General features: G+C 38.7%; 1 protein-coding gene across 2 annotated transcripts in view; it reads left to right on the top strand.

Moving 5' to 3' along the window:
- Positions 1 to 18,355, top strand: part of snd1 (staphylococcal nuclease and tudor domain containing 1) — an 854,179-nt gene that overhangs the window by 86,832 nt on the left and 748,992 nt on the right. For both annotated transcript variants that reach the window (XM_043713955.1, XM_043713956.1), the window contains exon 11: positions 15,488 to 15,574. In XM_043713955.1, coding sequence (XP_043569890.1) covers positions 15,488 to 15,574 — 87 coding nt within the window. The remainder of the gene's footprint in view (positions 1 to 15,487; positions 15,575 to 18,355) is intronic.

The raw sequence follows: 18,355 nt of genomic DNA, 5'->3' as shown, positions 1-18,355 counted from the left end.
AGGTGGGACTTGAACCTGAGTTTCTTGACTCAGGGGTAGGGGTACTACCTTGACACCATAAGAGAGCCCTTTCTCATTTTCCAACACTTGGCCCAGAGCCATGTATAACTTGGTATTGTAAATGCACATCTAATTACGAAATGTTATCAGGATTTCTGTGTCTACCACCGTTAGACAGTGAGTTTCAGATTCCCACCAGCTTCCGAGAGAAAATAAATTTCCTCACATCATCTCTAAAACTTCTAACCCTGGTCTTGAATCTATATCCCTTGTCATTATTCCCTCCACCAAGGGAAAAAGTTCTTTCTTGTCTTCTGTGTTTATTCCCCTCATTAATAGTATAAATCTCATATCTGTTCTCTCTGTCTCCTGTGTTCCAGTGAAAACAGCCCCAGTTGATTCAATCTTCACAACTGAAAGTCTCCAACCTAGGCAACATCCGAGTAAATTTCCTCTGCACCCTTTCCAGTGCAACAAAATCCATCCTATAATATGGATCCCAAAACTGAATATTCTAGCCTAACCAACTTTATATGCCACTGCTTTAAACTCTCTGCCTTGGCGAATAAAGACGAGTATGCCATATGCAGCCTTAACCGCTTGATCTGCCTGTCTTGCTACCTTAAGGGACTGGTAAACGTGCACACCAAGGTCCCTCTGATGCTCAATGCTTTCTAGGGTCCAACGTTCATAATTTATTCTCTTGCCTTGATTGCCCTCCCAGAAGCTTCACTTTGCACTTACGTGGAGTGATGTATTTCATATGCACTGTTTTCCCATACATTGAATGCTCTGAACCAGGTTTTAAAATAATTATAAACCTGTTCACTCACACCCTATATTCAATATGAATTGGTCTGTTGATTTCACTGACTTTGACTAGTCATTGTTTTACCATTCAGAAGATAAAACCTTTTGAACTGGCACATGAAGTTGTACTGCACTGATGAGGTACTTACATTAATTAGATAGTTGGATCATTAATGTCTAGTATCTGATTGTATGGGCTCCCAATCTTATAGGAAAGACTGGTTATGCTAAATCTGAGAAGAATATTGTTCACATCTCCCTGTTTGAATTTGTCATTTTTAGTTTCTCATTTTAAAAATTGGTGTTCATGTCTCAATTTAATTCTTTCTATAGTGAATGCAGTCTTGACCTTATTCTGAAATCTTTGTTGCAGTCTTAATACATATACATTACCTGTTCTGATCCTATTTTCATTACAATTAATGTGTGACTTCTCTGAATGAATGGTTTATTTCAAGTGAAGAGCATTTGTTTATTGAAGTATGTGGCAATTGCTGCCTGTGTTATGGAGCTCTAAGCACAACAGGTTCTTTGACTGGAGGTGAGTGGCGCAGAGGTTTGCAAACTTGCAAATTTTTAATATCAAGTATGAAACCGATATTGAGCCCACTGTTGAGCTGGTGGATTCTGTGTTCGATGTAGAATAGTAGAAGTCCTCCACGTTTAGGAAAGGGAGACCTTGAGCAGGGGATGGGATAAGAAGAGGGAATGAAGGTGCCTTCACATTGCAGAGCGTAGAGTGGAGAATCTGGAGACATTGTTTGTGGAAGCATTGGAGGTACTGCAATTATGGAGCATCAAGGGTGGGTCCAAATTTAGAGGATTTAAAATGTACCAGTCCTGAAGAGAGGTTAAACCCAAAAAGTCGGCTTTTCTATCTCCTGATGTTGCCTGGCTTGCTGTGGTCTTCCAGCCTCCTGCTTGTCTTCCTTGTGTATTGTGGCAGAGGAAAAAATATTCCTGTTTTTACACATAATTCCCCACCCCACACCTCCCCAACCCCAAATGCTGTGGTACATAATATCTCATAGCAGTTCAGTGGGATTTGGTTGGACTAAAGCATTTACATGTTTGTGGAAAGTTGGGAATTGCAGGGACTGTCTGAATTGTTCAGTTTAAGATGTAGGAAATGTTGTTTGTAAGATAACTTACAGGTTTTATAATTATAATTGTTCAAACAATTTGTTGTAGTTTTGAGCATAGCAAAAAATGTCTTGTGCCTATTTATTCGTGGCCCTCAGGACCACATTCTGTGTTCTTTCAGATCAAAAGCAATGTCAATTAGCTTTGCCAATACCAACTGTGCCAATGCAAATCCAGTTAAAATGGTAAAATTCCAATTAAATGGAGGCAGCAGGGAGTAGAGTTTGATAATGAAGGTGATTAAGCTGGTTTTTGTATGAATGCTTGAGTGAAGCAGCTTGATTTTCTTTTCTAATTGTACCTCACTAATGAGGTCCTAATAACTCTTGGGCTCTAATAATGTTGCTAATAAATAAGTCTATTAACATCGTAATGTATATATAATCAGTGGTGCAAAACCAAGCTACTCACTGCTCTAGTTGATTGTTGGACTTCATCAGCATAAAATGAAACGAAAACAAGATTCCTCTTGATTTAAAAAACATGAAGTCATTGTATCTGAAGTTTGTTGAGAAAAAGGGTGCCAGAGGAATGGAGGTAGAGTCATAGAGATGTACAGCATGGAAACAGACCCTTCGGTCCAACCTGTCCATGCCGACCAGATATCCCAACCCAATCTAGTCCCACCTGCCAGCACCCGGCCCATATCCCTCCAAACCCTCATATACCCATCCAAATGCCTCTGAAATGTTGCAATTGTACCAGCCTCCACCACTTCCTCTGGCACTGTGTGTCAAAAGGATAGTAAGGATAAACTGGAAGCTGCAGACCAGTGAGTTTAGCATCAGTGATTGAGGAAGCATTTGGGGAAAAAAAATTGAATACAGGATCAAGTAAGTTAAGCTGGAGCTGTATAAAACATTCATTAGGCCACAACTGGTGTGCGGTTCTGATGGCAACATCATAGGATGGATATAATTGTACTTGTGTGGGTGCAGAGGAGATTCACCAGAATGTTAGGTTTAAGCATTTCAGGTATAGAAAATTAAATAGCGTAGGTAAGGTAAATAGGAGGAACCGTTTCACTTTCAAGGAGTCATAACCAAGGGGCATAGATTAAAGGTAAGCAGGAGGTTTAGAGAAAATTTGAAGGAAAAAAGAGGCTGTGGTGTATTTGGAGTTCACTGCCTGAAATCACAGGAATCCTCAAAATATTTTAGTCATATTTAATAGTATTTTGAAATGCTATAGCACGCAAGTATACGGGCCAAGTACTAGGAAATGGGATTATAATGTAAGGGTGCTAGATGTACTGATCTAGACCCAGTGAAGCAAAGGGCTACTTTCCATGATGTAAAAATCTGTGATTTTTTTTTTGAAATGCAGTTTTTGTTGAGATTCTGAAAGACTTTCTTTCATAGTTGTTTTTTCTCCTGCTTTATCCAGCTTAATTGGTTTCTTTAACTCAATGGTGGATTTCACTAGTACATTGGATTTATTGTTAAATGCTGGGAATTGACTCAGATTTAAGTTGTACATAATCTGAATTAAGATGCTATTGATACAAAAGCAATCTTTCATATGATGCTTCACTGGAGAATGAGAATTGCAGTTGTGACATATATTACTTCTGCAGGTCTATTCCCAAGCATAATTTATTCCCAACCTAAATTCCCTGAACGTTGGTGTTCTGAAAGACTGACCTGTTTTGAACCAATTCATTGGCAGCCCCTTGAGGTGGTTGTCCTGGAGGATATCAGCTGCTTGGAACAAAATTTCAGATTTGTCTTCTAAGGGAAATATTCTTTCTATCTTATATACAACTTCTGCATTCTTTCTATCTTATGTGAATATGTGCACAGTATAAAGACTGCAGCTTTCCATTTATGATGGCACTTGTACTAGGCATTTTGGGAACAAAATGCAGTGCTAAATATGGTTTGTGAAACTCTGTTGCATGAACTGGTACTGTTGCACAATTTTCTTTCTGCTGCTATATTTTTCATTCAAGTTGCTTATTGTACATCTGAAGTACATGGGCCAGACCACCATTCCATCAAACTACTATTAAGTGGTGGTAGGAAAAAAGAGAATGAGTAAAAATGTCTCCTTACAGTTGTATCCTGTACAGTAATTTGTCTGCATTTTCTCTTGTCAGCGAAGGTAATTTTATGTAAGTAGTGAATAATTTCTCCTGAAAGCAGAGAAGCAGTATTCGGCAATACACACCTTGTTCCCTCTTTTGTATGTTAAAAGGTATTCTTTAAAGTGGAGATGCATTAGAAGCTATTCTTTAAAGATGAATTACTGACATTAAAATGGCCTCCAGGTTTGCTTGTTAAAAGTACCTATTTTGATGACGTTGCCTTTCAAAGAGCTGAATTGAAATATTGCTTTGTAGTTCATTCAGTGCATATAATGCATAACTCTTGAGAGTTCTCAATTTTAGATGGAAGCCCTGTATAAACATTACTGAACCATCATTCACCTGAAGTGCAAATTATACCCTAGAAACTACTGAAACTTTAGTTGGTGTATAATTACAGAATTGAATATCTACGTGGGATGGCACAGGAAAAAGGAGTAGGACAATACAAAACCATCTAAGTGAAAGTTATTTAATAATGGAGCAATTTTGAGCTCGAGGAGCTGCCCTTGGCTGAAATCTGTTCAGATTGACAACATCATCCTCTTCAACCTTCTCCTCTCCTGCCCGTTTTCCTTTGAGTTCCCTAAACATGAGAAGATAATTTTTGCTGTTGGGAACAGGAACTTCAGGTTGACATTGTGTGTAGGACCCATTGGTATCTGTTACTATATGACATCAGTTATACCTTACTGGAGTTGTGGATTTGTTTTTCTGTTGAGATTTGTTCGAAGGTGATGAGGCTTTGCTTATTTGTAGGTCACTTGTGTTCTAGTAAGGACCTGAGTGCTGGTTGCTCATAATGAGTACTTTACTCTCTGTTGAAAGGAAGGTGACTTATCTAGTTTGCCATTATCTTTCAACATCTTTTTTTCTGTTGACTACCTGCTATTATTGAAACTTCAGTTTTGATCCGACTTATTGCCTTTCCTACTGATGTGCCACCACTGTTCTTTTGAGTGGGTTTCTTGGAATATCCGAGCATATAGGAAGATTGTAGTGAATGTGTACTGTGTGAATAGGCAGCTTCCAATGATATGTCACTCCATCATAGATATCACATTCAACATATTTAAAATTAATCGTCAAGCAAAAAAAGTCTGGCAATTTTCTGAGTTCGTGGAACACAGTTGTAGTTGAACATGAGGATGTAATCAAAAGGATTGCAGGCTGCTCCAGGGTCTGTACACAAATAACTTAATAATAGTCATTATTTCTTTATTTCCCCATTTAGAGCTTTTAGAAAATTGTTGGGCAGAATTGCTTTAAATTGTTTGCACAAATATTTGACAAGGCAATAAATAACCTAATTCGTAGTTCTCTTTGAACATGCTTTTGTATGCCAACTGCTTGGAATGTTTTTTAAGACCCTAAAATAACTATGCTAAGCTATTTTCTCTCTTCCCCTGTTAAGTGCATATGAAAAACAGTTCACTAAATATTTTGGACTTAGTGGGGAGATATTAACAGTTGGGAAATGGATCTCTGTTTTAGTCTTCCTGTGGCAGCAAGAAAAAGTCCCAAATGGAATTGCAGGAAAGCTTGCAACCCTCTGTTCCAGAAATGTGCCTCAAGCTTAACCTCAAGAACTTCTGTTTCAAGATTGTAACATTTGTTTTCATTTAACTTTGGGAACTGAGGCAGACAGGCAGAACAAAGAATGTACCAAACAGTAAGTGTTTAAGTACAATCTAAGATGTGAGACCAATAGCATTTGCCGTTACCAACAAAGGCAGATGAGCGCAATCTCCAAAATTTTCTTCAGAGAAGCATAGCGACAGTGGCATCACAGGAAAGTTGAGTTGATTGGTTATATTAGATTAGATTAGATTAGATTACTTACAGTGTGGAAACAGACCCTTCGGCCCAACAAGTCCACACCGCCCCGCCGAAGCGCAACCCACCCATACCCCTACATTTACCCCTTACCTAACACTACGGGCAATTTAGCATGGCCAATTCACCTGACCTGCACATCTTTGGACTGTGGGAGGAAACCGGAGCACCCGGAGGAAACCCACGCAGACACGGGGAGAACGTGCAAACTCCACACAGTCAGTCGCCTGAGTTGGGAATCGAAACCGGGTCTCTGGCACTGTGAGGCAGCAGTGCTAACCACTGTGCCACCGTGCCGCCCAAAGCGGTTGTTGAGCGGCTGTTGTTGGGGGACTTTATTTCAATTCTAATAATTTTGAAAAATAGAAATTTAAAATTAGCACAAGGAAAGTAAGAATTTGTACACAGAAGAGGGAGCTGATTTTTGGTGAAAATGAGGAATTTATAATAAACTGCAAAAGAAAGTGGCAAGCTGGCTCAGTGGTTAGCATTGTCTCTCAGTGCCAGTGACCTAGGTTTGATTTCTGCCTCTGGTGACTGTGTGGAGTTTGCACATTCTCCTCATGTCTGTTTGGGTTTCCTTCGGTGCTTGGGTTTCCTCCCACAATCCAAAGATGAATTGGTGAATTCAGGTGAATTGGCCATGCTAAATTGCCCATAGTGTTAGGTGCATTAGCCAGGGGTAAATATAGGGTAGGGGAATGGGTCTGAGAGGATTACTCTTCAGAGGCTTGGTGTGGACTTGTTGGGCTGAACGGCCTGTTTCCATACTGTAGGGAATCTAAGGTTTAAGTAAAGTTAAGCTACTTTAATAAGTTTAAAGGCAACTTGGTCAAGAGGATTACCCATCCTGTGACACTTGAAGAGCTGTGGATACTTAGTATGACATACTTGAGTTCATGCAGCTTGAGTAGCAGCTGAAACCATTCAAGTGCAATTGCGAGGTAGAGAACTGTATGGATAGCATTTTCAGAATGTCATGATCATGGATGTCACTGGCTGCAGGTTGGTCATGTGGGATAGGGTGAATGGCATGAGTTCATGAACAATGTTGACCCAACAGCATAGGAGGAGGTCCTACAGTCTCAATTTAGGAAATTGGTAGAAGATAAACATGCAACACCTCAAAGTAATTTCTGGATTACTTCAATGTCATGCATCAGTTGTTGGTAAGATTTTGGAGTCCATTGTGAAGGTTGAGATTTCTGAATACTTAGAATAGGGCAAAGTTAGCATGGCTTCATCAAGGGAAGGTCATGCCTGACAAATCTGTCAGACTTTTTGAGGAGGTAATGAGCAGGTTAGATCAAGGAGAGTCAATGGATGTTATCTAACTGGGCTTTGATAAGGTTATGCACAGGAGGCTGCTGAGTAAGATAAGTGCCCGTGGTGTTAGAGGCAAGGTACTAGCATGGGTAGCAGATTGACCCATTTTGGAACACCACTACTCACTGACTTCCACCCTGAGAAGAAGCCTTTTACCCCACTCTCTGCCTTCTGCCAGACAGCCAGTGTTGGGATCACAACTTTTCAGTTCATACATTAATGATCTGGATGAAGGAACTGAGGGCATGTTGGCTAATTTTGCAGATGATACAAAGATGGGTAGAGGGACAGATGGATAGTTTTCAGGAGGCACACTGGCTGCAGAAAAACTTAAGACAGGCTAGGAGAGTGGGGATAAAGTGACCGATGAAATACAACGTTGGAAAGTGTGAGGTCATGTACTTTGGTAGGAAGAATAGAGGGACAGACTATTTTCTACGTGGGGAGAAAATTCAGAAACATGGAGTACAGAGGGACTTGGGAGTCCTAGTTCAGGTTTCTGTCAAGGTAAACTTGCAGGTTGAGTCTGTAATTAGGAAGGCAACTATAATGTTGTCATTCATCTAGAGACTACTAAATATAAAAGCAGAGCTATACTTCTGAGGCTTTATAAGGCTCTGGTCAGACCACACTTAGAGTACTGAGAGTAATTTTGGACCCTATACCTCAGGAAGGATGTATTGACCCTGGAGTAGGTCCAGAGGCAGTTCATGAGAATGATCCTAGGAAAGAAGACTTAACATATGAGGAACACTTGACTCTGGGATTATACTCGATGGCGTTTAGAAGGATGGGGGGAGGAATATCTGATTGAAACTTAGAGAATACTGAATGGCCTAGATAGAGTGGTCATTTGGAAGATGTTGTCATTGGCAGAAGAGACAAGGATCTCAGGGCATAGCCTTAGAGTAAAGGGAAGACCCTTTAGAACAGAGATAAGGAGGAAATTCTTTGGCCACAGAGTAATGAATCTTTGGATTTCATTGCCAAAGATGGCGATGGCGGCCAGGTCATTGAGTAATTTTAAGGCAGAGATAGGTAAGTTCTTGATTGCAGAGGTTCAAAAATTAAAAGGGGAGAAAGTGGGGAAAATGGGATTGACAAACCTATTAGCCATGTTCGAATGGTGGAGCAGACTTGATGGGCCGAATAGCCTAATTTCTGCTCTTGTGGTTTTATGGAGTAGCTGGAAAGATGGTGCAAGAAGGAGTACTTCTGATTTGTGGGGTTGGCTGTGGGGATAATTGCACCTGTACAAGCTGAATGGTCTGCACCTGAACAGAGCCAGAAATCCAGGTCTTTCCGGAGTGTTCACTAGTGCTGTTGGAGAGTATTTAAACTAATTCAGGAGGAGTAAGTGGGAGCCAGGAGAGAAGATTAGTGTGATATCAGGATGTTCAAAATAGATAGAACTAGAATAGAGAATAGTAAGTTCATATGTTGAATTAGAGTGAGGAGAAAATAATGAAACCTACACCATAGAAGCAGCATAACTATGTGAATGCAAGCAGTATAGTTAACATTGGGTAATTAGTGGTACAGACCACCTTATAGCATTATGTCGTAGCAATAATGGAGACCTGGTTTAAGAAAGGGTAGGACTGGCTGAATATTCCTGGTTACAAGATGTTCAGAGATAGAGGATTGAAGAAAAGGAGGGTGGCATTTTTGCTTAAGAACTCTGCATTGTTGAAGGAAGGGGGTGGATATCTGAGAGTTCAAGCACAGAATTGATTTAGTGAAGGTTAAGGAGCAAAGTGCAGTTACATTGCTTCACATTATCTATAGACCACTGACCACCCACCCCCTCATTGGAAAAATCAAAAACCTAGAGGGCAGATTTAAAGTAGTGAAACTGTGAAGGCAGGATCAATCTAGGCCTTAAAGAGAGAATTGGACCATCTAATAAACAAGAATATGTATTACTATAGGGTAGGGGCAGAGAAGTGGTGGTAGATTAGTTTCTAGATAGCTGAACAGCTTGCATATTGGGTAGGCAATGGCCTAGTGGTTTTATCATTGGACTATTAATCCAGAAACCCAACCAACATTCTGGGGACCTGGGTTCGAATCCCATCACGGCATTTGGTGGAATTTGAATTCAATAAATATCTGGAATTAAGAGTCTTAATGATTGCCATAAATCCATTGTCATTTGTCAGGAATAATCCATCTGGTTCACTAATGTCCTTTAGGGAAGGAAACCTTCATCCTTACCTGGTCCGGCCTACATTGACACCAGACCCACAGCAATGTGTTTGATTCTAAACTGTCCAATGGGCAATAACTGCGAGCCTAGCCAGCAAGGCCCTTATCTCGTGAACGAATAAACAAAACATTTGTCCTGAATTTATTGGACCACCAATGGAGTTTTCAAACATGGTGGGCTGAATTGTCTCCTGAACTGTAACCATTGTGAAATACAAAAAAAAACTAGTAGATTTGTTCAGTTGCCTCCAGATCACAGTATCACAGAGACTATTGGCAATAATTTTGAGTTCATTCGGACTTGCCTAATAAACTTTTGTGGTTGGACAGATGAGAAAATACAACAGAGTGAAATAGAATTAAGAGGGATGTTTAAAATGAGTACAGCTATGGGGTGGAGAGGTTGTAGCGGATGGGTGAATAGATCTTGACATGACAATATAACAAAAACTCATACCTGCAGTTGAGAAAACAATTGCAATGTAATCTGTTCTAAAGTCATAGGTAGATGGCTTCATAGTCTTATCCCACCTGCTACAGGAGTGTGACAAAACATCTCTAAACATTTTGATTAGAAAAATAACTACGTTTAGGGTTGTTGCACAGAAGAGCCAGGGAAGTTGAGTTCAAGTCATACCTGCTGTATAATAACGTCATTGAACAGTTTCATTAGAAGTTAGCTGTACATATTTGCTACCAATGCTGAACCAGATTATCCACCAACATAAGGACTCTTGATGTGCAATGAGAGTGCCCCTACCTCTAGGCCAAGAAGCTTTGGGTTCAAGACCCACCTGCTTCAAAGGTGTGTAATAACACCTCTGAGCATGTTGGTTGTAACAGAAACCACTCCAATACCAAAGAATGCGACTACAAACGTCCAATTGCCTGGACATAAAACTTTTTTTAGTGTAACAATTTTAGGTCCTAATTGCAGGCCTTGCTTAGTAAGATCTAGAGCTTTCAAAAGGACTTGAAGCCACACAGCTTGTTTTTGACTGTATTAAATAACATTTTCACTATCTCCAATGAAATTATGTCGTATGTTAAATTAAAATTAAGTGGAATTTGTCTTTTCAGTGATTCTGAAGCTGGGAATGTCTCTGTTTTATTTTTAACATGAATTTCTTTACTTCTGCTTCATTGGTGCAGCAAGCTTTTGGACTTGATGATTGTGTTAGTTTTTTTATTTGTGGTGTCTAATTCTCTAAAATTAGTGCACGCTATTTTACGATCTGGATTGTCTTGGAGGTTGCCAATTCATGGTAAATTCTAAATAGTTTCAAGCTGCAACCTCTTCCTGTCTCCAGACTGCCCAGATGTCAAGAACTTTGACTAAAAGCACTAGTGGCCAATTTTTTTAAAATTTGTTCACTGAATGAGGGCATTTCTAGCAAGACCAACAATTATTGCCTATTCCTAATTGCCCAGAGGGCAGATGAGAGTCAACCACATTGTGTGGGTCTAGAGTCCCTGGCAGACTTCCTTTTCTAAAAGGCATGAGTGGAGTGAACCAACAATCAGCAGTGGATTCATAGTCATCATTAGACTCTTAATTCCAGAATTATTATTCTTGAATTCATAGTCCACTTTCTGCTGTGGCAGGATTTGTACCCAGGTGCCCAAAACATTATCTCGTTCTCTAGATTAAAAGTCCAATGATAATACCATTAGGCAATCGCCTCCTGCCTTCTAATATAACTTTCCTGACTTGTAACCTGAGGAGAGCAGGAACAGAATCAGGTGAAACCTCTGCTGGTTGGAGTCCTATCACACATGTAAAATGATGATTGTGGTTGTTGTAGGACATCTCTGCCGGGGTTTTCGTGGTAGTGTTCTAGGCCCAACCATCTTCAACTGTTTCATCAATCTCTCCGTTGTAAGGGCAGAAGTGAGAATGTTCACTTTATGCATAATTGTTCAGAACCATTCATGATAACTCAGATGCTGAAACAGTTTGTCTTCAACTGCATCAAGACCTGCAATGGTTCAAGAAGGCAGCTCATCATCTTAAGGGCAACTGAGCTTGGGTAATAACTGTTGACGAGGCAGTGACACCCACTTCCTAGAGATAAATTTAAAAAACAATTCGAGGGGCATAGATAGGATAAATAGACAAAGTATTTTCCCTAGGGTGGGGGAGTCCAGAACTAGAAGGCATAGGTTTAGAGTGAAAGTGGAAAGATATAAAAAAGACCTAAGGGGCAACATTTTCAAAGGGTGGTACGTGTATGGAATGAGCTGTCAGAGCAAGTGGTGGAGGCTTGTACAATTGCAACATTTAAAAGGCATCTGGATGGGTATATGAATAGGAGGGATTTGGAGGGATATAGGCCATGTGCTGGCAGGTGGGATACCTGGTCGGCATGGACGAGTTGGACTGAAGGGTCTGTTTCCGTGCTGTACATCTCTGACTCTATTACTCTATGACTGGAGCTTCTGCAGGCAACCAATTTTCCGTCAGATCTTGTAGGATTCTGCTCTGCTGCTAGTGTTTGATAATTTCACAAGATCTACATGGTAGCCCAGGACTGATTCAATAAGCTGTCTTTAAAAAAAATTCCAGAAATTTAATTGTACTATGTTTTTGCACTTGGACAGGTGCTTTGAACTTGTATCTAACTGGAGTTCTGTAAGTCTCAAAAGTCTGCTGTTACGCAAATATTTTTGCTCATGAAGCTTTCTGAAGCTGCTTTTCCTTAACCTTTGGTCCTGAGCAATTGATGGCATCAATAGAGGAATGAAAACAATGCCCAAATGCAGGATTTTTCTATCAAAGTATTGGGGTCTCTATAGTTATGTTACAGTTGAACAAACAACTAATAATACTGCAAGTAATACTGCGTCAGTCTTCAAGAAGTGAGAACAAGATAAGCTCTGTTCAAATAATCTAGGGAGCTTGCCTTGTGTATATGTATATGACCTAACTTAACAAGGAGCCACTAAATTTCAATCGGAAAGGAAAGACCATATTATTGCACAGTCTTGCATCTCTTGTTGCTGTTGGCTCAATATCTGACTGATTTAAAAAGTAGGTATTATGATAATGAATCTTAAAGGCCATAGTGAAGGTTATTGTAAAGGAAGGGAGTGATGGTTCTTATTTTTTCTTTTGGGAACCAATCCTATATCTTTGATCATTTGATAAAATAATAGCAAGATGAATTTTCTTGGCCTTTGAGCTTAGATGTTAGCATGGAGTTTGTTAATGTATTTTCAAAGTTGTTATTGGGTCAGCTCCTGGCTTATAAAGGTATGATAATGTCAGTTTGATAGCGTAGTCAAGATGTCCCTATAGTTTACATAAAAATTGAAAACGTAGACCCAGGTTTCTGAATTGTTTTTTGTTCTTGTTCATTAATATAAAAGTGAAAGTATGCCTCGAAGTCCTGAATGATTGATTGATTGTGTTCAAAACATCATCTTAATCATTGAAGTAACTATCAAAAATAATATTTTTAAATGCACAGTAATGGAAATATTGCATGTATATAATTTCTTTCCTGACCTCAGGATGTCTGAAGTATTTCACAATGAATGAAAGAAGTATATTTTCAAAGGAAACAAAAGATGATCTAAAATCTTTAGTTTTGACAAGTGTTGAGTAGCTGTTTTATTTTTCAAGGAATTTCTCAAAACAACTATGTCAACATTTTGAAATTTTCATGTTGTAAAAAGCTACATTACTGACTGAAAACCTGGTCCAGCTGCAATTTTCTTAGCCCACCTACCCAGAAAATAATAGCCCTGGGTCAGTAGCAGGAATGATGTCCTACTGGAGACACCCCATCAGATTTTTGGTGCATATGTGATGCTAAATGATGCCAAATTCAAACATGTGGATCTTTATTATGTTTTGTTCTGAATGGGTTTTGTGAAAATAAATTTAAATGCTTTTCAAGATTGGTACTGTGTTTAATGGGAAGGAGAGTAATCAAACAAACTGGCCTTGTTTTAGAAGAGTGAGGTTGATTGAAGTATGTAATATCCTGCATAGTCATGCCATGTTGTTTTCTCTTGTGGATGAATTAAGTGGCACTGTTTTAAAATTAGGGGTCTCCGTTTAGGGAGGAGATGAGAATTTTTTTCTGTCATAACATTTGTGCGACTTTGAAACTCTGCCTCAGAATGCAGTTGTGACAGTGCTGTTTCATGTTTTTGAAGCAGAGGTGGAGAGATTTTTGTTTGGCAAGGAAGATTGGGAATAGATGACAATGTTGAATTTGAAGCCCAAAAATATTGGCCATGATCTACTGAATGGGGGAGCAGGCTTGAGGAGTTGAATGTTCTGCTCCCAATCCATATGCATGTTGTCATTCTTGAGTTAAGCAGTATCACTTTTTCATTATTCCTTGAAAAGTGAATAATTTTGATTTCCAACATTATACTCCATTTGGCAGCTTTTGTCCTCTCATTCAACTGATCTATGATGTATGTACTAAGTTATCTTTCCAATCCCCCAGTTGCTATCAATGTTGCTGAATTTTGTTATGGCTCATTACCTCAAAATAAACATGTGTTGGCTTGCAGTTTACAAGTTCTGGTTTAGCACATGCTTATTTGAAGTGTCAATCTTCATTCAAGGGTAGAATTTTATCTCTCAAATCGGAAGGTCATTCAAAGCTGTACTTCAATCACAATGTTTTCGCAGACATTTCACAGTATTTTCTTACCAATGCATTACTATGGTATTACATCAGTAATTTCACTTTCGAACTTACTTGATTGCATCATACTAATAATTCTGCTTTAGAGTGCTTAATTGACTATGAAGTGTATGCTGATGCCTGGGGGATGTGAAGGATGCACAACAAATCCATGCCTGTTCTTTTTTTAAGATAGATGGATGTCATGTTTTGCCATTTTATTTATCATTTTTCCCTTTATCCTCAATTCTTTTGTCATTTGGAATGTAATTTCCCCAGATAATGGTAGAAACCAGATTGTTGAATATTTTTAAGGCAGAAGTGGTCTCCTTCCTATTGGAAGGATGTTGTGAAACCGAAAGAGTTCAGAAAAAATTTACAAGGATTTTGCCAGGGTTGGAGGATTTGAGCTATAGGGAGAAGCTGAACAGGCTGGGGCTGTTTTCCCTGGAGCATCAGAGGCTGAGGGGTGACCTTATAGAGGTTTACAAAATTATGAGGGGCATGGATAGGATAAATAAACAAAGTCTTTTCCCTGGGGTCGGGGAGTCCAGAGCTAGGGGGCATAGGTTTAGGGTGAGAGGGGAAAGATATAAAAGAGACCTAAGGGGCAACTTTTTCACACACAGGTTGGTACGTGTATGGAATAAGCTGCCAAAGGAAGTGGTGGAGGCTGGTACAATTGCAAGATTTAAGAGTCATTTGGTTGGGTATATGAATAGGAAGGGTTTAGAAGGATATGGGCCGGGTGCTGATAGGTGGGGCTAGATTGGGTTGGGATATTTGGTTGGCATGGGTTGGACTGAAGGATCTGTTTCCATGCTGTACATCTCTATAACTCTATGACCCTAAGTAGATAGATTCTTGACTGGCAAGGGAACCAAAAGGTATTCTGTGTGGGCATAGTAAAAGGAGACCAGATCAGTGACACTTCAATGTCAACCTTTAAACAAAGAAGAAACTTTTATTTTGATGACTTTTAAAACTTTTGCCGTCATTTTGACTGTTGATCTTGTTACGTCATCCTCCTTAACAATCCTAAGTTTCATTTTCAGCATCTTTGCTATGTACTTAGCATTCTTTTTTTTCAGTAACAAGTGTTGCTCATTCATACTTGCATTGAGGAAGAGTAGGGAAAATGAAACTATCTAGAATGAAACTATGGTCACAGTGCAGACCACATTAACACAGCTTGTTACTTCTGTGCTGAATAATAATTTTATGCATCTGAGTGGCCATATTTTTAAGAAATGAGATTCCAAGAGTCAAAATTCATTAAACATAAGTAAACAACAAGTTTATCTGAGAAATGCTATTTTCTACTATCCTGTTATACTGTCTATTAATTGCTGTTCAAATAGGCATCTGTCTGTCCTTCAGTTATTCGTCAATATTTTAACTAGAGTTTTCTCTATTTTCATTTTATACTTAGGATCGAAGGAAACTGCGGCCCCTCTATGACATTCCTTATATGTTTGAGGCCCGGGAATTTCTGCGGAAGAAGTTGATTGGCAAAAAGGTAAGCCTGTAAAAGACTCCAGTTTATTGACCACTAACTGTTGAATTGCATTTTACTCTGTTTATGTTTGTGATGTTGCTACAAAACGTTTGGGTTTATTGCCAGAACTTCTTTTTCAAAGCATTCATTGAGATCTTGCTCTCCCATTTCACTCCAACCCACCACTACAGATTTAACTAACTTGCTAGTGTCCAGGTCAGCTATGAATGGAGACCAATTTTATGGGTCGCTACATAAATTGTTACATGTTGCCTTTTGCTTCCCTCCTGCAATGCTTCTCTTGAACATGACTTTTGATAAATGGTTCCATGAGTGTTGAATTGTTTACTGGTACTTTGCCCACATGACCATCTTCATATGTAAATCTTGTGCTTAGGTTTAACATATTTTGAGAAGTGAGAGAACAGCAGTAGGAATGGCTGTAGTTTTATTAAATTTAGTCAGGATAAACTAGTGAGTTAGAATTGAGGTCATTTGAGATTTTCAGTTTTATTGCAAGGGTTCAAGAATGTGTGGATCCTGGACTATACTTCATCCAATGGCTGTTTTGGATAATGAAGCATAGATTTCTACACAATGTAGTATTGTACTAGTTGTTCTTCCACAATTTCACAGTTAAACACTTGTGTTTCAGGACATTTAAGGAAGCTGATTTTTGCTGAAGTATTGAAATTGAGTGTATTCCAAAATAAAGCATTTAATTTGCTATCTTACCGAATGGAGACTGACTGCTGTTCCTGTGTTTCTAGACATGAGAAGATTTATGCTAATTGAAAAGATTCTAAATGTTCTACTGTTCAATATTAATTGATTCAACTTAAAATGAGTTTTTAGCGCAGTCTCTTTAAAGCTGGTTTGTGATGCTTCTGTACTGGAATTGCAATCATAGTCTTTTTCTATTTGAGAGAGGTTCAGAATAGCATTGTGTACAGCATGGTTTGCCATCAATTGTGGCAGGTCTGGGTTCCTGAACTGTGAAAATAAATTGTTAAACCATTGTTATGTTTTCATTAATTAGTTTTGTTACCATTGCATGTTCCAGTGAGGAGATGGAATTTGACTCTAGAAAGATTGCATCTACCTTAATGATGTCTGATTCATTTCTTGGTTGCTGTTCTCGTCTCAGTGTTGCAATGACTCCTCAAAGGCATTTGTCTTGATGAAATCATAAATGCCTACTGTTCAAACAAAAATATGCAGTGTCATCAGCTGCTTCATTCTTGGCAAGGGAGCTATTTTATTCATTGAAGCAGCTGATGACACTGAATATTTTTCTCTAACAGTAGGCGGTGATAATTTTATCATGGAAAGTGGCTAGGAGCTATTGGGCTTGATCGTGAGTACTGAATTAACCTGAGATGGAGCTTCAACAATCTGGTCCTCCAGTTGTGTTAATAAAACTACCCAATTTCTCTCTTTCCCCACATCCCTCAGGGTTCAATACTGGTTTAGTAATTTCCCTAGTAGTTACCTTTTCCTTTCCTGACAAAAGTACATTGCCCTTTTTAAAAAGAAAAACATTCCTGATTTAATAATTTGGCTGATTTTTCTCAAAGAACGTTTTTTTGTTCAGTGAAGCAGTCATTACCAGTGCAAACAGAAAACAAACATTTAACAGCTTTTGGAGTGATGCAGGCTGATGCCAGATGGAAAACAGAGACACAAGAAAACTTATTCACCTCTACAGTTGCCTGGGGAATAAAACACAATGACTATTGTCCACTCATCAGAGTCTATGGCAACCTGAAAGTCCTGAAGACCATTAAAATACAAATATGCATGTGTATGATGCAAATAAACCCTTTTGTAATTGCTGTTAATCAGGTGTACTACATTAAAATAAAACCTAAATATCGGTTGCTAAAAATTTTTTTTGGAAAGTTGTCTTATGTTTGCTTGAAGTTATTTAAGCATCTAATTAATGAAAAAAGTGTTGAGTTCAAATTTGATGAATATTTTTCTTATTCCTTCTACTCTGTTGAAATCTCAATGGAATTTTGAGATATTTTAAAACTTGGATGGAAATAGGAAACTGGAAAAGGACGTAAAGTGAAGGAATGAGTAAAAGTACTGGCGTGGGGATGTACTACTCCAACTGCTTGGGATCTAGAAAAGCCAAATTAGTATTTTCTTCTTAGAACAAGTTTAAGGGCTGTGAAGGAGCTATGGATTGTTTGCCTGGAGATCATTAGCATGCAACTACAAAAATGAAGGTAAAAGCCAAATGGAATATTTTTGTGGCCAACTCAACTGGTTTGGCATGCAACAGTGTTGAGAGGATAATTCTGTGGTATAACTAGGAGTACTCTGTTCAGTATTGCTTTTGGAAAGTAAACATTTTTACCAGATTAATGCCAGGGTTTCATTACAAAAATAAATCACAAAATTCCTCTGTATTCTTCTGAATTGAAAAGTTTAAGGGTAACCAGATTGAGACTTTTAAAATGATTAAAATAATTCAATAGAATTGGTGCAGGAAAATTCAGGATGAATGGCCATAATAATATATTTTTCACTAAGTAGTGAACACGTGCAACATTTGTACTCTAAAAATGCGGAGTTGCTCAATTAAAATTTAGGATTGAAGTGGACAGATTTTTATAAGGTATCAGAAGATATGAAGCAAAGGCCAGTCTATGATCTTGAACTAAAGATTAGCAGTGAGTGAATGGTAATTCAGGCTTAGAGTCCTGGTTAGTTATGTTCTTGCATTCCCATATTTGATCATCCTGACTCCAGTTTCCAATTAGGTATTGCACATTAAGCAAGTGTCCTATATCC

Source organism: Chiloscyllium plagiosum, chromosome 23, assembly GCF_004010195.1.
Source record: "Chiloscyllium plagiosum isolate BGI_BamShark_2017 chromosome 23, ASM401019v2, whole genome shotgun sequence".
In the NCBI taxonomy this organism is placed as follows: Eukaryota; Metazoa; Chordata; class Chondrichthyes; order Orectolobiformes; family Hemiscylliidae; genus Chiloscyllium; species Chiloscyllium plagiosum.
This window is presented reverse-complemented; position numbering and strand designations above follow the sequence as displayed.